The sequence below is a fragment of the Larus michahellis genome, chromosome 3 (assembly GCF_964199755.1).
Source record: "Larus michahellis chromosome 3, bLarMic1.1, whole genome shotgun sequence".
Lineage (NCBI taxonomy): Eukaryota > Metazoa > Chordata > Aves > Charadriiformes > Laridae > Larus > Larus michahellis.
Genome location: NC_133898.1, coordinates 12476503 through 12503837, shown reverse-complemented (window position 1 = coordinate 12503837; position 27335 = coordinate 12476503). Strand labels below are relative to the sequence as shown.

Genomic DNA, 27335 nt, shown 5'->3' with positions numbered 1-27335 from the left:
AATACCATTCTTTTTTTGTTGTCTGGTGTTTTCTACAAAATGCAAAGGAAAAATAACAGTAGGAAAAGTATGTAAAACTCCTATGCATGTTGGGATGGGAAAATCTAAGGGCTTAGAATTCACAAAAATCTTTTAATTGCTTCTTAAAGCTCTAGTTTTGCAGCAGTCAAACTGTCAACTAGTGGAAGCGTACTTTTAAAAGCTGCTGTTGCATTTTTTCTGACATGAATAGTATATTTTTTTAAATCTTGGACCTTTTTGTTCTGTTGTCCAAACAAACCTACCAGCAGTGGATCATCTTGCCTCTCTGAACCTTGGCTTCTCTTGTTGAGAGCAGTCCTGCTCATTTTTATTTTTGTGTGGCAACCAAGTGTTTTCCCTCTCAAGTTTGCAGCCATCTAAATGCTCTCTTTGGACTCTCCTCAGCTTCTTTACCCATTTCTGTTGGGTCCAGCCCATCACCTTTTGGGTGTCAGGACGTTTTTGTCCATCTGTCCCTGCTGCAAACCTCACTGACACTGTCATGCAACATTGTTTCTGAAGATCCAGTTCTGTTCCCGTTGGTCTCAGAACAGAATATTTGTGTTCTCACCAATTTATTACTGATGCCGACAGTGTCTCTCATCAGTGAGCAATTATGCCATGTGCTCTAAAAACATGAGCTGGTTATCCCTGTCCCACAGAATTCATCATAGCAATTTTTGGTCTGCCTTTTCTCTCCTTTATTTTCAGTCTGAATGGTTCTAACTTTTTTGTTCCACTTACTTTGGCCCTGTTCTCTAAGATCGCACCTCTTTTCTCCCTCCACGTGCCCCACTCTTCCAAACCCTCCTTCCCTCTTCCCCCCCTGCCCAGCTCTCAGTATGTCCATCTGCTGTTCCCTATCCTAGTGCTGTCTGTTCGCTCCACCTGTGATTTAGGCGCCTCTTTCCACTCACCTTGGCCATTTCAGATAGCCTTCTTGTTTAGGTGAGAGCGAATGAATTGTCTCTTGCACCGTTTTACATTTCTGCTTGAAGACCCATAAAGACAGGGAGTAAAATTTTGTCAGCTTAAATCTGGAGTTAGCTCACTGATTTATAACCGGGCATACTTGTGTAGGCATATCATCAAGATAATCATTAGTAACAGAAATTTTATTTGCTGTATTCACAGTATCTGAAGAACTGAAAGCCCTTTAATGTCTGACTGTGTCTTGTCTTTCCCGGAACTCATTCATCCCATAATGTAATATAAGCACATTTATTTTAAATTACTGGAAAGAAACCGTTAATGCTTGTATTATGTTTTGACTTGCTTTCCTTTGGAGGCAGGGAATTGTCAAGTAAGTACTAACAACACACAGCACAGAAAAAGTACAGATTGCTGTGAATGTACAATGCAGATTGCATAGGTCACAAAGGGTAAATATATGTCATTTGCTACAGTGCAAATCTCTTGTCTTGACACTGCCATCTTATGTATCAAAATAAATTAAGTGTAGTTACAGACTTGTTAAAATGAAAGTGAATTTGATGCTGCTTTACATTTGTGTTCTTACGATGGTAATAAGGCAACGAATGCATACATGTGTATATATACATGTATATATGAATGCACACAACATCTGTGTTTGTGTGTACTGTGACTAGATTTATGTAAAAGTATATGTGTATGTTTCCTGATTAAATCTCATGTTTACAATCTAGTGGTTATCAACCATATCATAGTCGTAGTGTTCTCTTGCTTTCTTAAAAAAATTTTGGCTTGTTCATGTTGTAAAATTTAACTAACATTCCTAGGTAAAGAAACGTAAAAATTAACCATTTTAAAATTACACTAAAACAGAAAAAAGAGCAGGAAGCATACAAGAAAACGATTTATTATTTTCATAAGTGCTGCTTCAAAGGCCCTAGTAAATCTGGGCTGAAACGGCTTCTGCTGTTCTAGTGTCTCAGAAAGATTTTATTTTGCAAGAGAATTAAGTTTTGTAATGATTTCCTCCACCCCTTCTCTACTGGTGACTGTGCTGCTATTTGGTCCAATTACCGCTGCTGATTATGTAACATGACTTGATTGACCACTTTCAGAGAAAATAAAGGTACTTGTTTCCCCGTGAACAAAAAAGGACAAGCTGTCCCTGTAAGTAAGTTGGCCTACCAATGAACAATTATGAGGCTAAATTGCAGGCTGGACTAGGGTAGAAAACAAGCATCCATTGTATGAAATTCTCAACAGTGCTTAGGAGACTGTTAAGTCTCTACCAGTTTCCATCCCTGTCAGGCACCTGAAAATAAACACGCGTGTGGAATCTTGTTCTCCTTCAGTATAAAGCGTGCAGGAAGCATGGCTGTAGCTTCCTTTTCCCCCTCTGTCCGGTAGGATCTTTAGTTCAGAGTATACCCAGGGATGCCAGGGGACGATGTTTGCGAATTTGTAGACTGGTGCACTCTTTAATTTCTGTTTTAGTTCTTGCTGGCATGCTTGGATAGCATGTTTTGTGCCACACAAAGGAATGACTGATCAACTCTAAAAATGCTTGTGCATGAGTAAAGTGGTCAGAAGTACACCTAAAACTGTATTAAGTTTCTTACTTGGCTTTGTTTGCTGCTTTGTTTGCTGCTTACAAGGGGATCAAGGTAACTCTTTCACTCCTTCAATGTCACAAGATCACCTGCTAATGTACTTTGCTGGTACTCAGTGAGTTTGCTTGTTTGCTTAAGAAGTGGGTTAGTTTGTGTACTTCCAGCTTTGTTCTGTCTTTTTTAGAGCTCAGATTTTCATGCTACTTACTCCTGCAGGAAGTATTCCAGCCGTGTAGCAAGAAGTGTTCTGGCTGTGCATTTTGTCAATTGTTGCCTTTAATACTTTCCATTAAAAAATACAATTCCAGAAAAAATCAGCTCCCTCTAAGCAAAAGGCATTTCATTCTTCTGCAATTATTTTTTTTGCAAAGTGAGAATTAATGGTAATTACAGTATAAGGACAAGAACAATCTAATTTCCACAGCATATATAACGTATATCAAGTTCGCGCCTTTTTGAAATCTTAAACTGTGGAAATGCTTTCCAAATTCCAGTGTTTATTAACTAAATTCAGGCCAGGCATTTTTGTTTTTTACTTGCAGAACCCCGCTGTTGTTTAACCTTATCTCCGGAATCTGCAGTTGGAGTTTAAAGGCATGCAGTGGGGTGGTTTTTGTATTACAAACAGCAGCCATCAAGTGATGTTGTGGGGCACACATTTAACCATAATATCTGGTTTTATTCTTCTGCCGTCACCACTTCTACCTCAACCTTCTAGCAAGACCTATTTTCTAAGTAAAAGATGATAAAACATGGTAAAGAACCTAGGCGAGATTTCCATGGGCTCATTTCTCCAGTAATCCAGTGCGGTTTTTATGGCTCTGTTCTGCTGTTGACAGGGTTAGAATTAGCCCTCATGAACTTCTGTTAACAGAAAGAGAGAATCATTGTGCTTAAATTAACACAATGGTCACCTAGAGTGGAGCCTGTGCGGCAGGCATTTGATTTCTTAAGGTCATGAACTTCTAGAGGCTGAGCTCCCTCTACTCCCTTCCTTCTCGGCAGGATCAATAGTAGCAGTAAAGGTTATCTGTCTTTAAACATCATTTGCACAAATCAAATTTTGTTTCCGCCTATGTTCTACATTTGTCTTTTTAGCTACTTTTAGCAACTGTAATTATATAAAAATGCTTTGCTGGCCTCAGTCTCTGTTAAATTCACACGGACGAATTCCTTGTACATTTCAAAATGGAATCATTTTGTCTCTAATACGATTTGGAGAAGATTTTAACAAAGTCTTGTCAAGGTTTTGTGATGGAGTTTCTCAGAAGCAGCAAGGTTGGGGAAAGCTCAACTGCCAGCTGTAGAAAATCTTTTAGATAATTTCTGAAAGTAACAATTTACTATCATTTAGTATTCAAGGGTTTTCCCATGGATTTAAATCATTATGATTAAAAAAAATAAAATTACTGTGTGGTGGTCTGCTTTACCACTCATTCACAAAATCTAGATCAATGCTATTTCTGCTCTTTCCGTCAAAATGCATATGATTTTAGTCAGTTTATTGTACAACTCTAAAAGAAGCTAGACATTAGGCTCAAATATTTGCAATTGGCCGTTTCCTGTTCACATACAAGATATATGCTATGGTTTGGGAGGTTTTGTTTTGCTTTCCAACATATTGATTGTCTTTTTTAAATGTTTATTTCAGGCCACCAGTTAGCAGAGCTGCTCCTCAACCTGAAAAACTGCAAAAGAACAATATCAACAAAAAAAAGAAACTGGTTGAGGTCAGGCTTAATACTTTTTCATTTGCTTTAGTGCTGGGTGAAATTCATCCCTATTTCAAGGGCAGCTAAAAGCATGTATAGGTAGAAGAGAAAGAAATTTCTAGAAAGTGCTTTCATCTCTAGTGGCAAACACCAGAAAATGTGATAGACAGCAATCCCTGTCAGAAAGAACCTCAGATTCAGGGTGTTAAAGCTTACCTATAATATCAGATCTCTCCAAACACCAAATTTTTCTCTTCATTTGAAGGGCAGGTAGAGCCAAAGTGTATGCACGTACACAGCAGAACCCACACTCACTACATAACCCCAAGGGAAACACAATCAGAAACGGCACTTCACTTTCACACATGAAAAGTCATGTGTGTGATTTTGAATGATGGAATTTAATCATTTACTTTGGAAACATACCTCTTTCCCCAAACTGTGGGGCCTGCCAAACAACTTTTTTGAATTTCTGCATAATATGCTGAACAAGGAATATTCTGTGATCTGTGCGGACAATTTGCAAAAATTGCTTGGTCTGTCAATTCAAATTGTTCCTAGTAAACTGTAATTGTGTTTGGGACAGATTCATTAAGTCTGTTTTCTGGGCTAAAAAGTAAGTTTAACAACAATCCATTAACCGTCACTGTTTTTCTGGAGGAAATTTTCTTGGCAGTTGCTTATTGCAAGCTGAAATTACACCTCTGATTAATGTTTTAGTTGTAGAGTTATGTTACAGCCTGCCTTTGCTTCTTAAAATAACTTTAAGGTCAGAATTTGGTTTGTTAAAATTTGGTAGTTTATGAGAATGATTTTTGAAGACCCTTAAAGTAGAAGTAAAGATATTCACAAATACCTGATACCCTATATAGCTATTCAACTGCGATGGGAAGATTAATAAAATTGGACCTTTTTTTGTAAGTTGTATATATTTTGAATGGAAATTTACAGAAACAAAACATTCTTAGCCCACTGAATTATTAAAGAAATAACAATATAAATGCAGTGCCTGAGTTGACTGATTAAAGCGTTGTAGATAGTCTGTGAGAATGTCATGCCTCAATAAAGTAGCAGAACAACAGGGATTACTGATTAATTATTGATTAATTGTTGTTTAATTATTGGATTGCCTCTACAAGGTATTGGTAGGTTGCATAATTACTTTAGAACCGTGGTTGTGTGATCCAAACTCTGTAATCTCCTTGGTTCTTCTTTCATTTCACTCTTTATCTTTCTTTTTGTTTTACTTGACCAGGAGCTGGCTTTAGACCATGTTTTTGGATACAGAGGATTTGATTGTCGCAACAACCTTCATTACCTAAATGATGGTGCTGATATTATTTTCCACACAGCTGCAGCAGGCATAGTTCAAAATCTTTCTACTGGTAATTCAAATTGAAACACTACTTTGAGATAAAAAGTGCTGTACAAGTGAAATATTTCTGATTGAAAGTCTTTTTACATTTTTACATTCCTGTATCTGTCTCTCATTTTGCATCTTGATAAATAATGCAAAAAAAAGTTTAGATGGCTATTATATCAGATTGACGGTTTCTCCTGTTCAGGTCATCCCGTAGAGCCCTCCTCTTCCTTTCGGCAAGTAGGAGATTCTGCTAGTGTCCTGGGTTGAGTGATACAAGACTAATTTCTCTTCTAATGCTGGGGAAAACTCCACTTTTGGAAGACTCTAGTGTCTGAATTTGTGAAAATATTTACTTTATAGACAGCTAGGCTATGTGGGATTCAAGGTCTCAGTGTTTTTGAGCCTTGCCGGGTGCAGCGATGAGGAGGAGCAAGTCCTGGGCATTTGACCCAAGCTGGCCAACAGGATTATTTCATACCGTGAACATCACATTCGATATAAATCAGAAAGTTTGCTGCGTAGCTCTCTCTCTCCCTTTTGATGGCAGCGGTCCAGAGAAGTCCTTGCCCTGGTGTTGGACCCCTGAGCCCTTCCCTGCCTCCCGAAGCCGTAGTGCTCGCGGTGTCCGACATTTGCTGTCCGCTGCTGGGAGTGCATGGCTTCCTGCTGAGAGATGGCCTGAGTAGAATTCTTGTATATCTTATATTAGTATTGGGATTAATACTGGTTCTTTAATATTATTGTTAATTATTTAGTCTTATCCAATTAAATCTATTTATATTTTAACACTCATGTTTCCTTCCTTTCCCTGATTCTCCTTTCTGGGTGGGGAGGGGTCATCAGGTGATAGAATAATTGTCTAAATGACAATAAATTGTTATGGGTTTTCTCAAACTATGACAGCTAGGAAGTGGAATAAACACCTCTTCTATTTCTGCAGTTGTGCCTTGCTAAAATCCCTGCTGAAGTCACAGGAATGTCGTTCTCAGAGAAGAGAGCCTGGGTTATGAAATGACTAGTACCCCCAAAAATGCTAGGAGGAGTAACATCCGTTGTTTCATTTTGAGTTGTTTTAACGAAGTCATACTCCAGGGAAGGGTACATTCTGATGCAATACGCTGTGAGCAAGATGCTCACAGGGGGAAGGGGTAGAAAGATTCCCTGTCTTTTGGGTAATGAAGGGAGGAGGAAAACCACCAAAAATCTATCTGACCCTAAGTTGTAGAACCAGCATCTCCATGTTCTTCATATATCTCAAGAAACAAAAACAGAAATAAAAGGAATTTTGGCTTTATTTCATTTCCTCTTGGTGCCCCAGTGCGCTCAGCATATCTGCTGACAAGAAGGGGTGGAGATAGAAAAGCTGTAACATCTGGTGACCTTTGGGGACTCCAGTCCTAGCATGGCCTCTGACCCATGGAGCTGGGAAGCACTGTCTCATCTGTTCTTTTTGGGTCCTTTCCCTTGGGAAGATACTGCAAAGCACAAACTTCACAGGGCTTTGCGCTCCACTTTCCTTCCCACTGACTGCTTCAATTTACCCGGAAACCTGGGCCCTGTATTTGCTAGTTTTGCTTTTTCATGCAGTCATGGTAGGCTACAGGATGATTCTTGGACTGATTCCTGGTTCCCTGGAGATAGCTGGTTTACCAAATATTGCTTTTATATCTACATGTTAATGGTTATGTTCACAGTGCAGTTGGTAATCATGCCTGGGAATGAGTGGAGCAGCTGTCGACATAGTTATTGGCCTACCCCCATCCTTTCCCTGGAGAGTACAGGATGAATGTAGCAACAAGCGGCTTGAATAGCCTTTGCTTCAGTGATGGTTTTTGCTTTGATACCATTGTCAATAAAAACATGTTTGAATTTTATTAGGTAGTCAGAGTTTCTACCTGGAGCACACTGATGACATTCTCTGCCTAACTGTGAATCAGCACCCAAAGTATAAAAACATTGTGGCTACCAGCCAGATCGGTAGGTGACTCTCCATATAACAGAGTTTAACTCAAAAATTATCAGGGGCACTGATTTATTTTGGGCATTTCTGTGTAAGAATTTTACCAGGACGTGCCAGTTTTACTGTCCTCAAAATTTTTTCTTTGATTTTTAAAGAGGTAATCAAAGCTTTAGGATTTTCTTATTATTTCAGTTTCATCTCTGAGTGGATTTTAGAGTTAATTGTACTACAATCGTATTTTTGAAATCATGCTTTGATAAACTGCACTAAATCATGTCTTTAATCTCTAATCATACGATTTATAGAATCCCTCTTCCCTTCCTGTATCCAAGGCACTGTTTAGCAGTAAAATGCTTAGCAGTGAAAATACAATAAAAATTTTCCTACGCAGAAGTACAAAACCTATATGGAAACAGACAGAAATCTCAACAGAAGTTACGACATATGTAAGGGGCCAATTGTGAAACCATATGTATTTATGTGTTTATTATTTACATGGAGAGTCCTGTTAGATTCCCTAGTACCTTTTGCAGCGGTAAACATTGCATGGGAAATGCAGGATCGTTTGTCCCGAGCCTTGAGAAGGATCTGTTGCCTTTCACTTAAACCAGCTTAATACTGGAATAACTAACATCATGAAAAAGAATGGTGTCATCCAGTTCATATCATTCTAGAAGGAGACTCAAGTCCATAACTTCTGTAACAAATAACTTAACAGAGGACAGAAAAGCTGTAGTAGATTAACCCCTTGACAAACTGTTTGCTGCCTGTACCGAGTGCTGTCATTTCAATTTGAACATTGAGTAAACACAAAAATCTGTACATATTGTCAGAGCTCCAGTTCTGATTTCTATGACACGGGAAAGATGACTGTTAAAGGCCTTTTTTCCTAGTCTGGCAATAACAGCCCATGAAATCAGTGTTTCTGATTTTTGTTGCTATTCTGTATAACTACAGATTCATTTCACCTTTAAATTTAATAATTTTTAAAAACTGCATGTCTTTAGCATTTCATTTAAATACCATTTTTAAAACTCAAAAGTACTAAATATTGTTGCGATATTTGTGTATAAAAAACAATATACCCAAAGAAGTTCAACAATATTCCTGCTTATTTGTTTTGTTGATTTTAACCCATATCCATTTTCAAATTTTTTTTTTTTCCTTCTGGTGCTGATGCTGGCACTTCAGCATTAGAAACGTGACTTATTTCACCTATTGTTTTTCCTTGGTGCTTCCTCATTTGCCATTGCTCTCACAATGCAGGTGATATGACAGAATTTCCAGGTAAGGCTGATTCGTTTGTGAATTTTAGTCAGCAGAGTTATGTAAAAGTTTCATGTAACCTCATTGTATCTGTGTGAATTGCGGATACAAGTGAAACATCTACAGACAATTTCTTTTGCATGAGGTTATTCATAAATGTTGTTCTTTTAGAATTTGTCTTACTTCATGAAATACAGTGATTCCCCCCCTGTGTTTTGCAAGCTATTATGATTTTTTTTTTGAGTGGTGTTAATCTTCAAACAAAACAAAACAAAACTCCACAACTTATAAGTGTCTGTTTAGGTTAAATGTTCTTGAAAAATGCCTATTTTGTACCGAAGCTTTACAGATGCTGAATTAATTCTCTTTTTAATACATCTTTTTGCACATAGGTACGACTCCTACAATTCATATATGGGATGCTATGAGTAAGCAAACGATTTCAATGCTGCGTTGCTTCCATACCAAAGGGGTCAACTATGTTAACTTCAGTGCAACTGGCAAACTTCTGGTTTCCGTGGGAATTGATCCAGAACATACCATCACAGTGTGGAGGTGGCAAGAAGGTAACTCTGGAAAAATCGTGTTCCTTCAGCCTAACAGAACGGTGTGCCGTTATTCGCTTTTCAAGTCTTTGGAATAACTTTGTGTTCTTACTCTGAGTATTGTGGCTCCCTAAGTCACAAAATCAGTTAAAGGAGATAATAGCAAAGTGCTAGAAAATATGGATAAGAAAAGAAGTTTTAAACTTCTATTATAAATAGAGGTAAATTGAGGAAAGAATGTTGTTTAATGTAAAATGCCATTAAATTAAGGAAAGTATTTTCTTTCTCTTCCTAAAATACTTGAACTTGAAATTCTGTGCTGTAGATAAGCCTATGGGAAGTAATTTCCAGAAAAGAATTATCATCTTCAGAAATGGTGGAGGGGAGAGAAGTGTCTCAGCTCACTAGATGTTTCCCTCTGCATTTCACCAGATGGTAACTCATTGATGATAATCAGAATTTTTGTGTTGCTATTTCACTGACCAAGGAGACAAATCACGCTATGAAGACCTGAATCTGCATTTCCTAAACCTGTCTGATGCAATGGAATAACCTTGCAGGTTGCATGAATTAAGTTATTTGATACACTAAATAATGTTGGGATTTGCTTAGTTTTCAGCATCTGGGACACAGTTCTCTAATCCAATACCAGGTCAATTTATTTTGTAAAGTCATTTTCAGAGCTTAATTTTGCAGGTAAATTTAACTTTATTTTTATCCTTTCCTAATTAAAACAGGGGCTAAAGTTGCTAGCAGGGGAGGACACCTGGAGAGGATATTCGTTGTAGAGTTCCGCCCAGATTCAGACACTCAGTTTGTGTCTGTTGGGGTAAAACACATGAAGTTCTGGACATTAGCTGGCAGTGCTTTGCTTTATAAGAAAGGAGTCATTGGTTCCATGGAAGATGCCAAAATGCAAACCATGCTTTCTGTTGCCTTCGGAGCAGTGAGTTCAAATTACTTGCTACAGAATTTTATAATACATTTTTATTAAATCTGCAACTGTCAATTTCCTTTGTTGAAATCCTGTAGAGGGTGGACAGTGCAAGACCATGGAGCTCTTGCTTATTAGTCAAACATTTAATTTGAAACTTGTACGCCTTTAGATCCTCATATAACTTTTCTAAACAGGGTTGGGTTTCTCTGTCAGTGAATATTTTTTATTAATATCTGTGCATACCTACAGCATCAGCTGCCATGGCTTTTTTTTTTGCCTTTGCTAGTTATTTAGCACTTCAGTGGTTAACTTAGAAAAATGTAACGCTGTTCTTTTGTGTATGGGCTCTGCAACCTTTTTTTCTACTGACATTATTTAGTTTGACATATGCTAGTGATCCAACTAATGGTGACATTATATAATACTCCTCTGTATGATCATTAAGGAACCATAGCACTGTGCTTTAGACTTCATAGTTAAGGAAAAAAAATGCATATTAACAGTGAAAAAGCAGTGCTGCTATGATACTGAGGTCTGAAATAGGTTCTGCTTCATCCAGAAACCCGACAGAAATTACCTTTACAAAGGTTAAGCACAAATTATACAAATCACCAATTGAAAAAAAAACCCTCTTGCTCCTAATCAATCACCCTGGACATTTCACAGGGTGTGTGAAATATGAATGTATAAAATTAGGCTCCCAAATCCATGTCCTTGTGCCCAAAACAAGTGAGTTTGTTGTCAAAAATTGCTTAATCCTAAACATTTCTTTCTATTACAATGGCATTATTCCAGTACAAAATAGCAGTAATGGAATGGATGCTAACGACCCCGAAAGTGATTTTAAGAAAGAAGCAGAATGCAATATTAGAACGAACAAATTGCTTGTCTGTACCTTCCAAGTAGAAACAGTCCAACAGACATTTTGTTTTCTAAAATAATAAAACTAATGCCTTGTAAGGGGCACCTTCAAAACCAGCAGATGAACTCTACTCCATTAGCATATGTCATTCGTACAGGATGGATTTTTTCTTCCTCAAGTATGTGTCATTGAATCCCACTGGAAGTATGAGTCCCTGACACAGGAGCACGAGTAAATTGCTCCTAATAGAGTAGGAGCTGTGCACATACCCTCTGCTTCTTCATGCATCCATGGACCTCACTCTTTCATCCAGGTCCATCTAATGCCAAAGTCAACAGGTCATGCTGGGATGCAGCCACACTACGTTTTTGTCTCAATGGCGGAAAGTCATTATGGGGCTGCTTTCCCCCAGTTCCTTCAACAGACACCATTGCTGTTTATTGCAGAACATGAGACTTTCCTTTGAACTCCTGGCAAAAGGGTTCCCTTGCAATTTTTCCTGATATCTATTATTTCAGAGAGCGCTTGCAATGCAGAATATGTGCTACTTTTTCCCATTCCTCAGGGAGTCCCAGACCTTGGACCAGTTTGTTCCATGGAAGAGTTTCATAGCTTTTATGAGACATCGTGCCATTGCTGCGATGCCTAAAGTAGGCAACAGGTTGAATTAGTTCTGCATTTAAGTTTAAACACTTTCTTTTCAACATCTTGAAGATACTGCTTGCCAGTCACCTATACTGGCATTCTCACTGACACATACTCAAAGAAGAAAGAAACGTCACGTATAATTCAGCAGTGGTAACCTGCTATCCGTCTCGCCAGCAGGAGACATGATGTAGCACATGCACAGCAAAAATACATGCATCTGAAAGATCTCAAGATGAGATGCATGAAGTGAACATGCCCTACACATATGATTTATAACATCTCAAAGAAACACCATTAGAGTGCAGTCATTAAACTCATTAAACTCATTCTCTTGATGCAGATGATTTTAATTCCTACATTCATTGCATAGTTGACTTTTTCTCAGTAGCTAAAAGAATTTGAATTCAGCTGAACAAAACTGCTAAGGTATTTATTGCTACTTATTGCAGAATAACCTTACATTTACTGGTGCCATAAATGGAGATGTCTACGTCTGGAAGGATCATTTCCTGATTCGACTTGTGGCAAAAGCTCACACAGGGCCAGTGTTTACAATGTACACGACTCTCCGAGATGGACTCATTGTTACGGGAGGGAAGGAGAGACCGTAAGACATAACAATCTTTCTAAAGTGCACAACTTCTGTCTCTTTTTTTTTTTAATATTTATCCAATATCCTAGACGTACACAATGCTTCCCAGAGATAAATGGTAGCTGTACTGTAGCAGTTTCAATCTAAATTTTACATAATGTGGCCAGGTGTCTTCGTAAGTAAAGGACTAATAAGTAGGGAGCTTAAGAGTCACAGTAATGCACATTATGTGCAAAGGACATACTGAACCTCAAATTAGCAATTGATATGAACACCTGTATAAGCTCCTTGTTGCATGAGCTCCTGCCAGCCTGGCATAAGTGGGGTTTTTTAAAAATGTTTTAATTCTGTCAAACTACAGACAGCCGCTCCCAGTGGAGACTCTGTGATTAGGAAGTTCTTCATTTTACTAGGAGTAACATATTTGTTGAGTTTATTTTGGTGACAGAGATTTGAGATTAAGTGACAAGAGAACATTTGTTTTTTTACAAATTAGGCATGATACTGTTTAAAATATGAAGTGTGATAAGACTTAAATTTTTATTATTTATTTTCCATTGCACAATAGTGAGGTGTCTTTAAATACTGTGCAAAGTGATTCAGTGTGTGTTTTATTATTTAATCAAGAAAATACTGATGGGATTTACATGTGGGATTTGTTGTAGCCTATGCAGGAGACATCTGGGTAACACAACACACTTCTTTTCAGCACTAAAGAAGGGGGAGCTGTAAAGCTATGGGATCAAGAGATGAAACGGTGTCGAGCATTTCAGCTTGAGACAGGCCAGCTCATTGAGTGCGTGCGCTCCGTCTGCAGAGGAAAAGTAAGTGAGCTCATACGGCAGATGTTACGCTTTGGCACACATCACTGCATGTTGTTCTTGGTGGAGGTTGGGTGGGAGACACATGTGAGAAGTCTTTTGTAAAGTTATGGGAAGAGGCTTTGTCGGCCTCCCTAGTGACAATTCCTTACTTGTCTTCCTGAGCCCCATGATGGACTTCTTTAAATTGCATGAGGATTGCATTTCTGACGCTTAGTGCCTGCATTTCCTGTAGTCAGCAAGGAGAGGGAAAGGCCTTCGAAGGCCTCTAAAGGGCAGTGCTAAGTGTAGGAACATATTTCACCATGGTAGGACCCTGTCTCCCACCTTTCTTTTCAAATGACAAAAGGAACTTAGGTACCTACTTTACAAGGTTTGCTTCCAGTGAAATGTAGGCGCTTCAGTTAGGCAGAATGGCTTCGAGCTTTTTTATTTTTTCTTTTTTTAAAGTCACAAATAAAACAAGTTGCCACTGAGAATTACTGATTGACTTTAAGTTTTGGTAAAGTGGAAAACAATAGAAATTACCGAGTAATTTGAAATGCTAAAATCACGCTTGCGCATGTTTAAATTGTGCTTGTAAATGTGGTGAAAGGAGCGTGGGATGCTGCGGGAGTGTTACTTCATATGATGGGTATCTGTCCAACCTAACGCTGCGGGAAATGGTCTCTATTTAACTTTGTGTATCGAGTCTCAGGAATTTGACATGCTCTTTCTAAATACCACCACTGAGGAACGTTTTTTTAATATTTCTAATTGAGTAGCCATTAACTAATTCCAAACTGTATCTATTTATGCTTTTTCCAAGTATGTGCGAAGAAAGCTCTTGCAGTTTAGACAATATCAGTATGGCTAGAGTAGATGCAAGGTGCTCTTAAATAGTCTAACTGAGCCCCAAACCTGTTTTGTTTTGTTTGGTTATTTGCCCAAATATTATATTTAGTTACCTCAGAGGTATGAGAATCATGCTTTGCCACCTTGTATGTAAACACTGTGATCTGAATTAAAATCCTTAATGGCAAGATGGAAATCCACCGCAGTCACTCAACAGTAACACCAGAAGATGGTATCAGATCTCAAAATGTGAAAGTGTCAGTGGTTTACTCTCCCATTTTTAAGGTGCTGCATGAACCAGCAGTATAAATCGGGATGAGTTATCACAGATATCTGCAATACATCAGTACTTTACTGCTATTGACATATTCTGTCTGTTGTATTGACAACCTATCTCTCATTACTTTTTTTTGGCTACAAACAGGGGAAAATTTTAGTGGGAACAAAAGATGGGGAAATCCTTGAAGTAGGAGAAAAAAATGCGGCTTCAAACTTGTTAATTGACTGTCACATGGAAGGGGAAATCTGGGGCTTAGCAACTCACCCCTCTAAAGACATATTTATTTCTGCAAGTAATGATGGAACAGCAAGAATCTGGGACCTGTCTGACAAAGTGAGTACCACTAAATTGAGAAGTATACAAGTAAAAATGATAATTTTATACAGCGATGCATTTTTCCAACTGTACAATGTGCCCGCTACGTATGCACCTTTGAGCAGCCATGTAAAGACAGCAGTGTTTTAGTTCTAGTTTGGTACGGTTCTTTTTTTCCTGCTATGTGGCGATGTGAAAAGGTAAGTCCTCAGTGAGTTACCGTGCAGCTCTTTCCAAAAGCAAGCAATTTGCAGAGAAATGCAGTTACTTAAAAGCACTTGTACTGATGGACTGCCTTTTGTTGTGTATTGCTTCTTTGCATTTAAAAGTCCAGGCTGGTGTGGATTAAGGAAGCGTTTTAATTCCCTGCTGACAGACTGGGTGACACAGATTGTCCTGTCACTGATGAATATGCAGACCCTGACAGTAAGCCTGCCTCACTGGCAAGCACGGCTCCCTCCTTTTCTAGAGCCTTTCTTTAAACTGATCGTGTTGCATATATGTGTTCTTGGGGATTTTTTTTCCAAGTCAAATTGCATAACAGTTGTCTTTAAAAATAACAAAATAAATAACACATTTTAAAGACTCACAAAAAGTTTTCTGCTTAAACTGGCCTACGTAAACCTTTTCAAAAGTTAGTTACCTAACAGGGATAATTTGAAATATGGGAAATTAATATCTTACCAATACAATCAAGTAAGCGAAAATGCAAGAGCATTCTAGTTATGTTTTCACATAGGAAATCAAATGGAAAAAATCCGACCCTGATCAGCAGTTGCAGGAGCTATCAAAATCATCTTTCAAACAAAAAAGGAAATTGATTTTTCATCCTTTTCTGCTAAATAGTATTCTTTCTGGTGTAAAACTTGAAGTCACCCGGCAACAAGACAGATGCAAACATGAAATTCCCATTTGAATTACATCTATATTTTGAACTCTGTTTTGTATGCCTGGTGGGATGTGATTTTTTTTGATGTGAAATTTTAGATTTATATTTAGAGGAAACTATAGACAATTTGGTTTTGATAAGTGACTTGTATACTTTGTGTTTGGAAGCTTTCCATTTGCGTGGTAGTTTTCTCCAGGGGAAGTATGAGCCTATTGCTTTTGTTAATACAGAAACTGCTGAACAAAGTGAATCTAGGTCATCCAGCAAGATGTGCCGCATATAGTCCCGATGGTGAAATGGTTGCAATTGGTATGAAGAATGGAGAATTTGTTATTTTACTTGTAAACAGCCTTAAGGTTTGGGGTAAAAAGCGAGACAGGAAGTCTGCAATTCAGGATATCAGGTATGTCCGAAATTTCAGTGGAAGTTCTCTAAATACGCAGCCCTTACTCAAGAAAAAGTCCATCAAGTTCCAAGAGTTAATTTCCAGATTTTTTTGTAACTCCCAGGTTTGTTGAAACCTGCATGAAATCATGAAATGCGTTTACTGGCTGACCGATGGCTTTACATATACCTAAAGGTTATATATACATATACCTAAAGCTTATATATCTTACATACCACACACTCTTTTTCCCTGTGATTAATTCAGTTATATCCACTTGAATATAGTTAGTATAACCGTGATTATGGGAATTAATATTATAGTACATTTTAAAATTGCAATTCCTGTTGTTTTCTCAAAGAGGATTAGTGTTATGCTGCACTTTATGCAAGGGCAATATTATCATCAGTTAACTAACAATATCCTCAGTCTTCCTCATCTATTAAGCATCAAAGTTTGGTTTGGATTCAATATTGCTATTGATAGAAGGTTTTTCTCATTTTCCAGTGAAAGAAATCAGTTCTTTTGTGTTAAAATGAGAAGCAAAAGAAATTCTGTCACAGAAACATTAAATTATATCCCCATTCCATGTTTTACTGTCTAGGATCAGCCCAGATAACAGGTTTTTGGCAGTGGGTTCACAAGAACATACTGTAGATTTTTATGATCTCACTCAAGGTACAACCCTAAACCGAATAGGCTACTGCAAAGACATTGCAAGTTTTGTCATACAGATGGATTTTTCTGCAGACAGCAGGTACATTCAGGTATGTCTCAGGTAGACCCATGTTTGTTTGTGTTTATTGCGACTTAACCTGTTACCAGACATAATAACAAGATAGAGGTAAAAAAGGGTGAAGGAGGCTTTCTAAAGTTATTCTGAATTTCAAGGTGCCCCTAAATCTTCGAAGGTAGGCCTTTAGGATGTTGACAGAGCTCTATTTAAAGTCCTCTTTCTTTCTAAAGACTGGGGTCTTCCCCCCCCACATCTCCGACCATCACAACATAGTGCAGTTCCTTTACGAGATTAGTAGTCTGCTAAAGGCAAAGTATTCCCTTATTTCAAGAGAGAAAGAACACTGAGAAAGAAATTGTGGATTATAACAATATAGAAGCAGTTCTCCTCTCTTTCCCTAGGATGAGATGCTCATGATAGCTGAATGAGAAGTTTCCTTCTGAAATTTTCCTGATTTAGTAAAATTGGGTTGAGATCAACCATAGAGTATATAACTAAATGGAAATCTATCAGCTATGCAGTATGCATATGAAGACCGCAGTTACCATTATTACTTTATATTGCATATAATGAATTCTAGCTAATTTGGAAAAAAGAGAAATTTTATCCTAGATTTTTATTTCCTGATAAAACCTGTTGAGATTATTACTGCTGGAAGTCTTATAAATAAAGAAAATGATGTATTTATGGCAAAGTTAGTTGCTTTTTTCCTTTCCTACTTTCAGGTATCAACAGGTGCTTATAAGCGGCAAGTTCACGAGGTACCACTAGGAAAGCAAATAACAGATCCTGCATTAATAGAAAAGATCACATGGGCCACGTGGACAAGGTAAAAAACCTAAAGAACAACATTCTGCATGATCAGGGACAGGTGTAATACAGAACTAAGATCAGATCACAAGATCACATTGTGTAAACCAAATGCTTGAAATGTCCCCAGGGTTTGGGAAACCTGCAGGAGAGCACACAAACGCTCCCCTTACTCAGAGCTGTCTCTTACACGCTTTTTTTTTTTTTTTAAACACGTTTGTAGCTGGTCGGTGTCTGTGGCAATTATTAGTGCTTGGGCTGTCTGTCATATATCCACAGTGGCTTGTTGCCATTTGTCCCAGGCTTCCCAGGTGCATGACCCCTCACATGGCTCTGTACCACTTAAAGCTTCACTTTTATTGGCCTGCTGGCAGCAAACACAAGCAGCATAGGAGGCATGGAAACACGAGCTGATTACATTAAGGAAGGAACTGTGGGTATCATTAGAATATATTTACTGACATGGATTCACATAGGACCCTCCCACCATGATAACAAAACCATGGCTGGGCTCTTACTGTAGAAAGTGGAACAGGCCAAAAGCAAATCTGGCATTAAACAGTGGGTTTAGGAGGTTTTAGGAGAAGGTAAGTGAGAATCCTCCTATTTTTACTGCTCTGCTATCATCAAACATAACAATCTGCCCCAAATTACTAATTTCTAAGGACTTTTGAGATTGTGGAAGTGCAGCAGATGATACATCTGACAGTTAATAAGCAGGTAAATAGAAATTATTATAAAGGAACTTTATAAAGGAACAAAGGGAAGAACGGCTATTTTAAGAAATACTCTACATCCCAACAAGCATCCCCTCATTCAAGAATTTAGGGCTAAGAGAAGAGACCACTGCTGTCAAAAATTACATGTCCATAAGGAAAAGAGAAGACCATAGCCGCACAAGCTGCTTGTATAAAATGATGCGAGTGGTTTCACAGGAGAGAAACCTCAGGATTTGTGGATAGATAGTTTGAGTCACACACACACAAAAAAAAGGTACGTTCCTGTGATGCTTTCTGTGATGAGATCACATTCAGTTCAATGGTTTAGAGGGAAGAGCCTTGTTTTTAAAGGTGGCAGCTTTTTATTAACCTGTGTTGCCTCACCATCCTCAAGAGCAGTGGCAAGTAAGTCTTACGGGCTAACACTCTTTTTTTTAAACTTGGTTTTGGAACAGCATTCTTGGAGACGAAGTCATTGGAATTTGGCCACGAAATGCAGAAAAGGCAGATGTCAATTGTGCATGTGTGACCCATGCTGGCCTAAATATAGTCACAGGAGATGACTTTGGCCTGGTGAAACTGTTTGATTTCCCATGCACAGAAAAATTTGTAAGTGGATATTTTATTTTAATCTAACCAGCTTGCTTTTCCCCATGTTCAAACTCCTTAGCATCCGATTTTAAGGCGTCCAAACGGCACGATCCAACAGGTCGTCTCCAGGCTGCTCCTGGCCAGTGCTGGCTGCAGGAGGGTGGGGGTTAGTTGGGTGGCAGACAGGCTGTCTCCGGGAGAATAGCTCACAGATGACAGGGTCGCTGTCGTGGTGCAGCCACTGGGGAGGGCACAGAATCAGGTGCTAAGCTGGGGTTACCGTGGGCTTGAAGAAACCAGTACTGCTGGGGAGGTGATTTGTGTATTCTTGCAAGGCAGCTTTGTCACTCTGCAATGCCACGCTGCTGGACCAATTCCTGAACTTCTGTTCTTGTTTCCAACAGGCCAAACATAAGCGGTATTTTGGGCACTCTGCGCATGTCACCAACATACGCTTTTCTCATGATGACAAGTACGTTATAAGTACAGGAGGCTATGACTGCAGGTAACTTCTTTTTCTGATGATCAAAAACTTTGGACGCTTCTACGCCAAACCCACAGCAATGCCTTTAACAGCTTTCTCAGCCCACTCGGCATTCACTGAAGCCTGCTGACATGTGATAGTTTTACCTTGTTTTTCTTACTGTGGAATTGCTGTATTTTGGGGGTCGCTTGCACCCGATTGGCCCCTGCCGCTTTGGCACCATTCGCAAGGTCATGTCTACCGGGTAAAACATCTTACACTTGGGTTTCTGTGCCAGCAGGGTACAAGGCATCTGCGTGGAGCTCCTCGGCTTGCCTCTCTCCCTGTGAGAGGGCAGACTAGGCAGGCCTTACCGATCGCTGTGTGGGCCAGCAGGGACCTCTGAGACTGTGGGTGCAAAGAGGTGCTGAAGGAACCCCAGCTGCTGGCACAGGAACCACTCGTGTGTCTGAAGAACATTTAGATCAGACAAAGACAGCTGGCGAGGGTGTCAGTCACATAAAAATAACTGAATTGCTCCAGCCCAGCAAAGGGTAGGACAGGAATTCTGTCTGAACGGGATAGACAGATTTAGAAAGACATTTGAAATAACAGGAGGCTTCTCAAAAGGTGCCTTAGGTTTGTGTTGGAGTGTTTTTGTGCCTTTTTTTTTTTTTAACCTAAATAAATAAATTAAAAAAAAACCCCACAGGACAGCCAGCGTGTGTGCGTGCGCACACATGTGATTCCTGCCAGATCGCTCCCAAGTCTATTTGAGCTTCCAGTACTGCTCAGAGAGGACACTAATGCCAAGCAAAACAGGGAGCGAAGCGGTGAGGAACAAAATCTAAATGTGGTTAAACACAAACTGTAAAAGACTTCTTTTACGTAGAACTAGAAAAACCGAAAAGCAGCAAGGTGGGAAATGAAAGGGCATAAATTCTCATGGCAGCAAGTATCAGGAAGCTGCAGTAAAGAACCAGATATTTACAACTGCTTACTCAGCAGGAAGAACACAAACCAGAGACTGCAGGATTTGAGTCATTTCTGCCGGTGAATGAGACTGCACATCTCTTCCAGAAGCAGAAAACTAAATACTGATGTGTGTTTCATGTCACTTGGCTCCCCTCAATAAGCCTGCAGCACCTGCAGCACAGCTACTGGTGCTATGTTCTGCTTGTTGGGAGACCCAGCAGTCAATTTAACTTGTCAATTAACAAGTCAATTAAATTAACAGTCAATTTAAGTTCCTCCCATTGCATGAGATGAGCTGTTCTTCAGATTTAGCCCTTCCCCACCCCCCCACCCCCAGATGTTTTCATTTTCCGCTGGGGGGGAAAAAGACGGGGGGGGGGGGGGGGGTGGATAGGGGAAGGAGGTGTTTTTCTTTTAGAACGGGGTTGCAGGAGAGCAGGAAGCTGTCAGATCAAAAAAGCAGCTGCATAGGAACAAAAGCTGCCCACACCCCAGTTCTCAGCCTGCAGGCTGGAGTTACATAAACTCAGAAAAGCTGCCTTAATTTTGACAGTATAGTTATGATGAGGATTTCCAGTGTAACTATAGAGTTACAGCTGTATTTTGGGGGTCACTTGCACCCGATTGGCCCCATTCGCAAGGTCATGTCTACTGACTACAACTATACAGTAATAGCATTCACAACCTCTAGGCCTTCACTAAAACACACACGCACTAGTTACAATACTTTAACGATCGCCTGAGAAAAGGAAGCGCGTTCAAGTGCCGCTATTTGTTGAGTAACTCCACGGCTTAACGTTGCTTTACCCGGCATCTTGCTGGTAAATCTACTTTTATGGCCATATTTAACAGAGCCTGTCTCTCTTGATGACAACCTTCAGCATAGCATACTAAGTTCCTCAGTAAAATAACTATCTTCTCAATTAATTTCTTTGTAGTGTATTTGTGTGGCGATGTCTTTGAAAGGAGACTCTATTGCTGCTGTTACTGTCACCACCAAGTGACTGCTCTGGATGAGCCACGAATGCCTCTACCCCTTCAGCTGCTGTGATTTCCATACGATGCTGCATGGATTACACATTTTCAGATTACTCACACAAATTTACTGAACGTGAATGTGATCTTGCATTTGAAAGACCAGTATGCTTGAGAAGGAAGCTGAAGTTTGAAAGGGAATTGTTTTGTAACCTGGATAGGCCAAAGTGATGAACAGTTCACTCACAAAGCTGCTTTTGCCTAATACTGTGTTACTCAAACCATGTCTGAAAAGGGAGCACACTTAGAAAATGCTGGGCCCTTTAATTTGCATAATTTCAAAATTTATGCCTTGAACATTTGTTCAAGAAAGTTGGTGGGTTTTTAACCATACCTGCTTAAAACTCCTATTTGGTAAACTGAGTAAAACTGCAAGCTTTTAATGAGCATGCTGGGGTTCACACTTCAGCTTTCAGTAATCAAGGGAGCAAACTATCATTTTTTAAGTCCATTTTATTTTAAAATATAGATATTTGTCAAAATTTTCTATCCATTAAGTGCCTTTGAATAATTTCCTAGTAGTATGGGCTACAGTCTTGCCTCCCACCACTTGCTTTCAACTTACGGTGCTATAACTTTCACTCAGAGGAGGGCTAACCATTAACACCTTTTCTAGATGTGTACTTACATTATCCCTGTTTCCTGCTTTGTTTTTTTAATACCTTCACAACTGAATTCAAAAATATTTTGAGACCAAGAAGTTAAGTGCTGTGATAAGGACATATTCCTGATGGCATTAGACCTCTTGATAAAACTGTTCACAATTGGTTTGTGATGGTAGCTTGAACTGCAGACGGAATTTGAAGTTTACTTCAAATGGTGAGTAGAGACAGAGAGTATGGAGAGACTTGGATAAAGAGATTTAAACACAAATAACGAGGGAGTTGTTCCCCAAGTGTTCCTGCACTCTCGCTGTTTGTGGGAAACTGTGCTTTGTTATCACAGGCAGTGGCCATTTAGTGTATTTAAGAAGTGGTTTGAAAGCCTCCCACAATCGCTATTTCCCATTCTTCCCGTTCCGGAGGGACTTCCTGAAGACATCCAAAGCGATCTCTAGGAAGGCCTGGTACATCACTAGCGAGGACTGCGTGTACTCTCCAGCAGGCAGCTAGTCCCATGCTGCTTATGAGTAGAAAACAAATCACTCTGATAGCAGAAAAATTACCTATCCTCAAGAAAAGCAGAATCTTTGCTAAATTTGGACTCCTCTCCCCATCATCGCTTCTCGTGCAGCCCCCTTGTCTGTGACTGGGCTGTGGGATCGTGGGGCAGAAGGGCAGCAGACAGCTGAGTTGAAGGGAGACTTGCCTCCACGTGGAAGTGGAGACCACGAGCAGATGTTCACAAAAGGCAAGTAAAGCTGTTCAAAAATTGTTAACGAACATTTGTCAAAACAAAAAACTACAAGGACAGTGGACTTGAAGAAAGAAAAGTAAGTTCAACTTTTTCCAGTTAAACCGTTTAAAAAAAGAACAGAAAATGTGGGCAATGTCAAAACAAATGATTTTTTGAGATTTTTGGCACGGAACAACATCTGTATTTTGAAATTACCTTGCTTTTAAAAAGACTGTTAATCAAAAGAAATAAGAGCCAAAATAAAACATTTAGACTTACATTTAGTCTTTAAAAATACATGTTAACTAGTGCTTTAGTCCCAGTTCAGGAAAATTATAGTTTTGAACTGTGGAAACTTCCTGCCAGACCACTTCTGATGCCCACTGCATAAAAAGGTAGCTGTTGGATGCAATGAATATCCATTTAAAGGGGTGGATCAATGTACATTTAACACACAAAAGTGCTTCAGCAACCTCAAAGAATCACCTTTTTTTAAAATTGAATTTATTAATGCCTTATATTACTATACAGAAGATCAGTTTGTCAGATACACAGTAGAAGTCCCTATGCAGTCTTGTTTTTAAAGAAACCTTCTTGATCAAGTAATGTAATCATGTTAGGTGGTGATGTCAGTAAGCACCTTCTTTGCCTACGTTGTAAAAATGTTTGCCTTCCTTTCACATTGATTGTATCCCAAATAAATCCAGTTGCGTGGCAGAATGCATTAATAAATGGTGATGTGAAAAATACCTTAAAGCAATAGTGTCTGTCAGGAAAACACTTAAAATTTGTATGTTTATATGGTTTGGCTTTATGTATAAAATATTCAGAAGTAATGATGTATTATACTGTAAACTAAAATATTAGTGCATGAATTTATTTTTCAATGGTCAAGACACCATTAATTTAAAATCTGTGTCTCAAATAAATTTCGATACAAGTTTTCAATGTCCAGCTCTTAAATCAGATGCAACATTTTGATCTGAAAAGATTACTGGGACTTGCTTTCCAGTTCCCTTCAAACTGGAATATGGCATCATACATTATCGTCTCAAAAATAAACCCAAGGATCTTCACTTCTGTTTAGCAGAATCTAAAATTTCATCTGTCACTATTTTCAACAACCAACTCACAACGCTTAAGTGGCATCTGACACCGTCACCCCCATGTCGCTGAGCTGTCGGCGCAGCTGGTGGTGGTAACAACAGGGCCTTCAGTACTCAGCACAGAGGCCTCCTCACTGCAGGCAAGAATCTGCGCTACAAGAAGTACGCGTGGAACTGAGCATCACCGGCTGACACAGCTATATGGGACATCAAATCTGTAACTGGAACTGAACAAACTGCTTCGCACTGCACATACGGAAATAAAAGGTATTACGAAAAATCCATCTACTCACATTGCTATACGTTTGACAAACTATTTCCACCACCATGTACAATGGATATTTAATCACAATGAACTTAAACAAAATAAACACAAATATATTAAACTTGCCTAAAGAAAGCAGAATACCGATATTATTTTATGTCTATAAGCTTTATTGATACTTGGGGGTTTTGGGTTTTTTTTTGCTTTTTTGTTGGTGTTTGGTTTTTTGGGGTTTTTTTTTTGTTTGTTTTTTTTTACATTTCACAATGCATTCCACAGACTTAGTTCAATACAGCTTAAACTGCAAGTGTATAACTTTTCATTTATCATTTCTTGCATAACAAGGTGTTAAGTTTCCAAACAACATTTGCAGCATTCGATATTCGGTCCACAGATTATCAGAGTTTGAGAGACTGTAAAATTACTTGCTCAAAATCAGCTACTGTACATTTGTGCAACGAAGTGTATGCTATAATTTAACATATGTGGAGGGTCCTTTGTTCATTTCTCTTTTGTTTTTTTGTTGTTCTTTTTCTAAACAGATGCTAGTGTTTGCAGAGACGTTTTAGTTTTTCAAGCTTGTGTGCTATGGAGCTAGTCCAGAAATCAGTCAATTCTCTGACGTATGAAGCACTGTGGAGCAGCTGAAAGATCTAAGCTTTGTGAAACACACACACACACATATATATATATATATATAGGCAATTGATAAAACAATAAAATCACGATACAGCTATACTCATACCAAAAAGGCAAGATTTTTCAAAACTTGCTAAAATGGTATATTCTTCTAAAACATCTCATTTTAGAATATCTGCATCAATCTACACAGACCATACACAGTGCACAAACTGGGAAGTGTTATCCTCCGCTCCACCTGCACTACCTCTTCTGGAACGCAGCAGGGACTACCTCTGATGAAGCAAAATGTACAGCTTTCTCAGATCTTTTGTATTAGACAGTGCTGCACACAGGATAAAGAAAGATGATTAGTTTTAGATCCATACATAGCAGCTTACAATACTTAAGATAATGAAACACATGGCAGTCAAAACAGTTATTTTTCCTCAAACACTGCGTTGCTAGAAAATAAAGATCTGTAAATTGCACTGCAATGTCAAGGCTTTTGCTATTCCCTGACCCTCCCCATGTAAATCCAAATGAGTATTTTTTTTCCCCCTTAAAAGATGAACTTCCTATCGGTAAGTTGCTTCAGGCTTTTTACTCGGTTTTGCGCTTCAACCCAGGGATCTTTGCTTGGATCCTACAAGGGAACAGGAGAGGAAAAAGAACAGCATTTGAGTAACAAACAAAAAAAAAAGGAGGTGTAAACGTAGTCTTAAAAACAGCACCATGTGAAGATAATTACCACAGCAACACAGAACTATTACACTCAGAGATCAATGAAACTGCTAAATTCTTCTTTATTCACCCCTCAACTGCAACTGCTGAGGGCCTCATGTTTCACTAATGGTTTTCTGGTTTACACAGATTTCCGTTAGAAATAATATAGGATTAACTTAACAACAGCATCAGCAAGAAAGGAGCCAATTTCATAACCATGCCAAATTTAAACAAAGGACTTTTTTCTTCCAGGACTAGTATATGTAATGCATTTATTATATACAGGTGTATCCCACATACCAAGAACTGTAAGCATTATTTATAAAGTGAAATAAATTAAAAAAAAAAAAAACAAACCCCAAAAAAACCCCAACTCACTTGGCCATCGCATCTTTGACATTCTTGTTTACGAGTCCCAGATAATGGTCAATTTGGGCCTGAAATTGAAGGTGACAGACGTTACAGACCAGCTCTTACACACAGTTGCTTTGCTGCCAGGGAGGCGTGCTTTACCTGAAAGACCACTGACAGAAGGGGCTCAAACGCATTTACTTTCCCAGTTTGATACCAGGGCTCCCGTGGGTTCAGCCACAGCACATGCTAGTGCTTGCCTCCGGGAACACACACAATGACAGGAAACAGCGGGTTAAGTACCCAAGTAAATTCATCCCTGGCTTCCGCACATTCTGTCAAACCACTCCCTAGTGTTTCCCCCTGCCTCTCCTCAAGGCTGCCCCAGTGCCAGGGTGCACAACCCGAGCCCTCGGCGAGAAGCAGTCGGCTCCTCCGGGCACAGGGCAGAAGGAAAGCTGCTTAGGTGGGCCGGGCCTGTTAAACGGCTTACGCCTTCGGAGAGCAGCCTTCAGCTCATCAAGGGGATTGAGGAGCCCGGGCTAAGCCATGCAAATTGTCCATCATCTTTCCTCAGGGCTACAGGATTTCCTTTCACTGCACTGTGTTTTGTTCTTTCCTAGGAGCTCAGAGAAGGGCCCAAGAGGCTCTGCCATCTGCTCAGTGCCTTTCTTCCTCCCTTCCTAAGTCCCAGGCTGGCCTCCACGAGCGGGGTTGTTTTTGAAAGAGGAGAAGGAACTGCTAAGCCACAGCTAGCTTCCCCCGCTCCTGCGCTATGACCTCCTGAAGACAGTCCCTGCTCAAGCTTGGCTACAATTTAATCATATGCATTTTATTTTGGCTCCCTCTTACCTCTTTCTTTTACATTAGTCTCTCCACAGGAGCACCACTGGACTGTGCTGAGCATCCCCCACCTCTTGCTTTTGCCAGGGCTACAAATTCTACAGGGCTTCAGGACATGAATCCTGAGTATCAGGCTCCAAAGGGGTTTCTTCAGAAGTTGTTTTAAAAGTCCTTACATGAGGATTAATGCACCGTGCCTACTGCTGCTTTAGTCCTGACCAAATCTGGATCATAGGTCTCCAGGTCAATCGGGCCTTTTTTGCACCTGTTTGCTGGGGAAATCTTCTGACACTGCCACCAAAAAGGAGGGGAAAGCACATGCTAGACTTCAGAGTGGACTTGCTTCCCTTGGCCCTGGCCCTAACTCCTGGCTAAAGACCTATTTTTTTAAAGGCTTTAAAAATTTTAGAAGACTGAAATGAATTTTGGTGGTATTCGCTTGTAGTTTTGCTTCAACGGAGCTAGTTTTATGAAGCATTTAATGAATTGTATTAAACACTCACCTGATGTCTCTCATAAATAACAGGAACACTGAAGAGCGAAATCAAAGCTGGAAAAGAGCACATCAAAGGTATAAATATTGACAAAACGGATGGTGTTGAGGTAAAACAATGACTGGTTTTCACACCTTGACATTTCTTTCAAAACGGTACAAGAAAAGGCAATAGCTAAGCCACATACAAAAATTGATGGCTGGTAATTTAAACAATCCCTTTTAAGGAGAAGCTGGGCTGTTCTCCAGGTCTCATTAGCAGGGCAGTAAATTTGGTCACAATTCATTTTTTTCAC

At 39.3% G+C, this 27335-nt stretch overlaps 2 protein-coding genes across 10 annotated transcripts in view; one reads left to right on the top strand and one right to left on the bottom strand.

Moving 5' to 3' along the window:
• Positions 1-23585, top strand: part of EML6 (EMAP like 6) — a 136682-nt gene extending 113097 nt beyond the window's left edge. For 2 of the 4 annotated variants that reach the window (XM_074578610.1, XM_074578608.1), the window contains 15 exons: positions 4216-4294; positions 5532-5661; positions 7518-7616; positions 8866-8886; positions 9258-9431; positions 10148-10356; positions 12307-12464; positions 13159-13273; positions 14529-14717; positions 15819-15991; positions 16578-16740; positions 17435-17538; positions 18694-18847; positions 19234-19334; positions 21206-23585. In XM_074578610.1, coding sequence (XP_074434711.1) covers positions 4216-4294; positions 5532-5661; positions 7518-7616; positions 8866-8886; positions 9258-9431; positions 10148-10356; positions 12307-12464; positions 13159-13273; positions 14529-14717; positions 15819-15991; positions 16578-16740; positions 17435-17538; positions 18694-18847; positions 19234-19334; positions 21206-21230 — 1894 coding nt within the window. In that variant the 3' untranslated portion in view covers positions 21231-23585. Of the gene's footprint in view, positions 1-1309; positions 4295-5531; positions 5662-7517; positions 7617-8865; positions 8887-9257; positions 9432-10147; positions 10357-12306; positions 12465-13158; positions 13274-14528; positions 14718-15818; positions 15992-16577; positions 16741-17434; positions 17539-18693; positions 18848-19233; positions 19335-21205 lie in introns of those variants that run through there. The other 2 variants (XM_074578609.1, XR_012585935.1) reach the window with 2 other exon arrangements.
• RTN4 (reticulon 4) overlaps positions 23120-27335 on the bottom strand; it is a 76132-nt gene continuing 71916 nt past the window's right edge. For all 6 annotated transcript variants that reach the window (XM_074578612.1, XM_074578613.1, XM_074578614.1 and 3 more), the window contains 3 exons: positions 27050-27096; positions 25731-25789; positions 23120-25272 (listed from right to left, as the gene is read on the bottom strand). In XM_074578612.1, the coding sequence (XP_074434713.1) occupies positions 25230-25272; positions 25731-25789; positions 27050-27096 (149 nt within the window). In that variant the 3' untranslated portion in view covers positions 23120-25229. The remainder of the gene's footprint in view (positions 25273-25730; positions 25790-27049; positions 27097-27335) is intronic.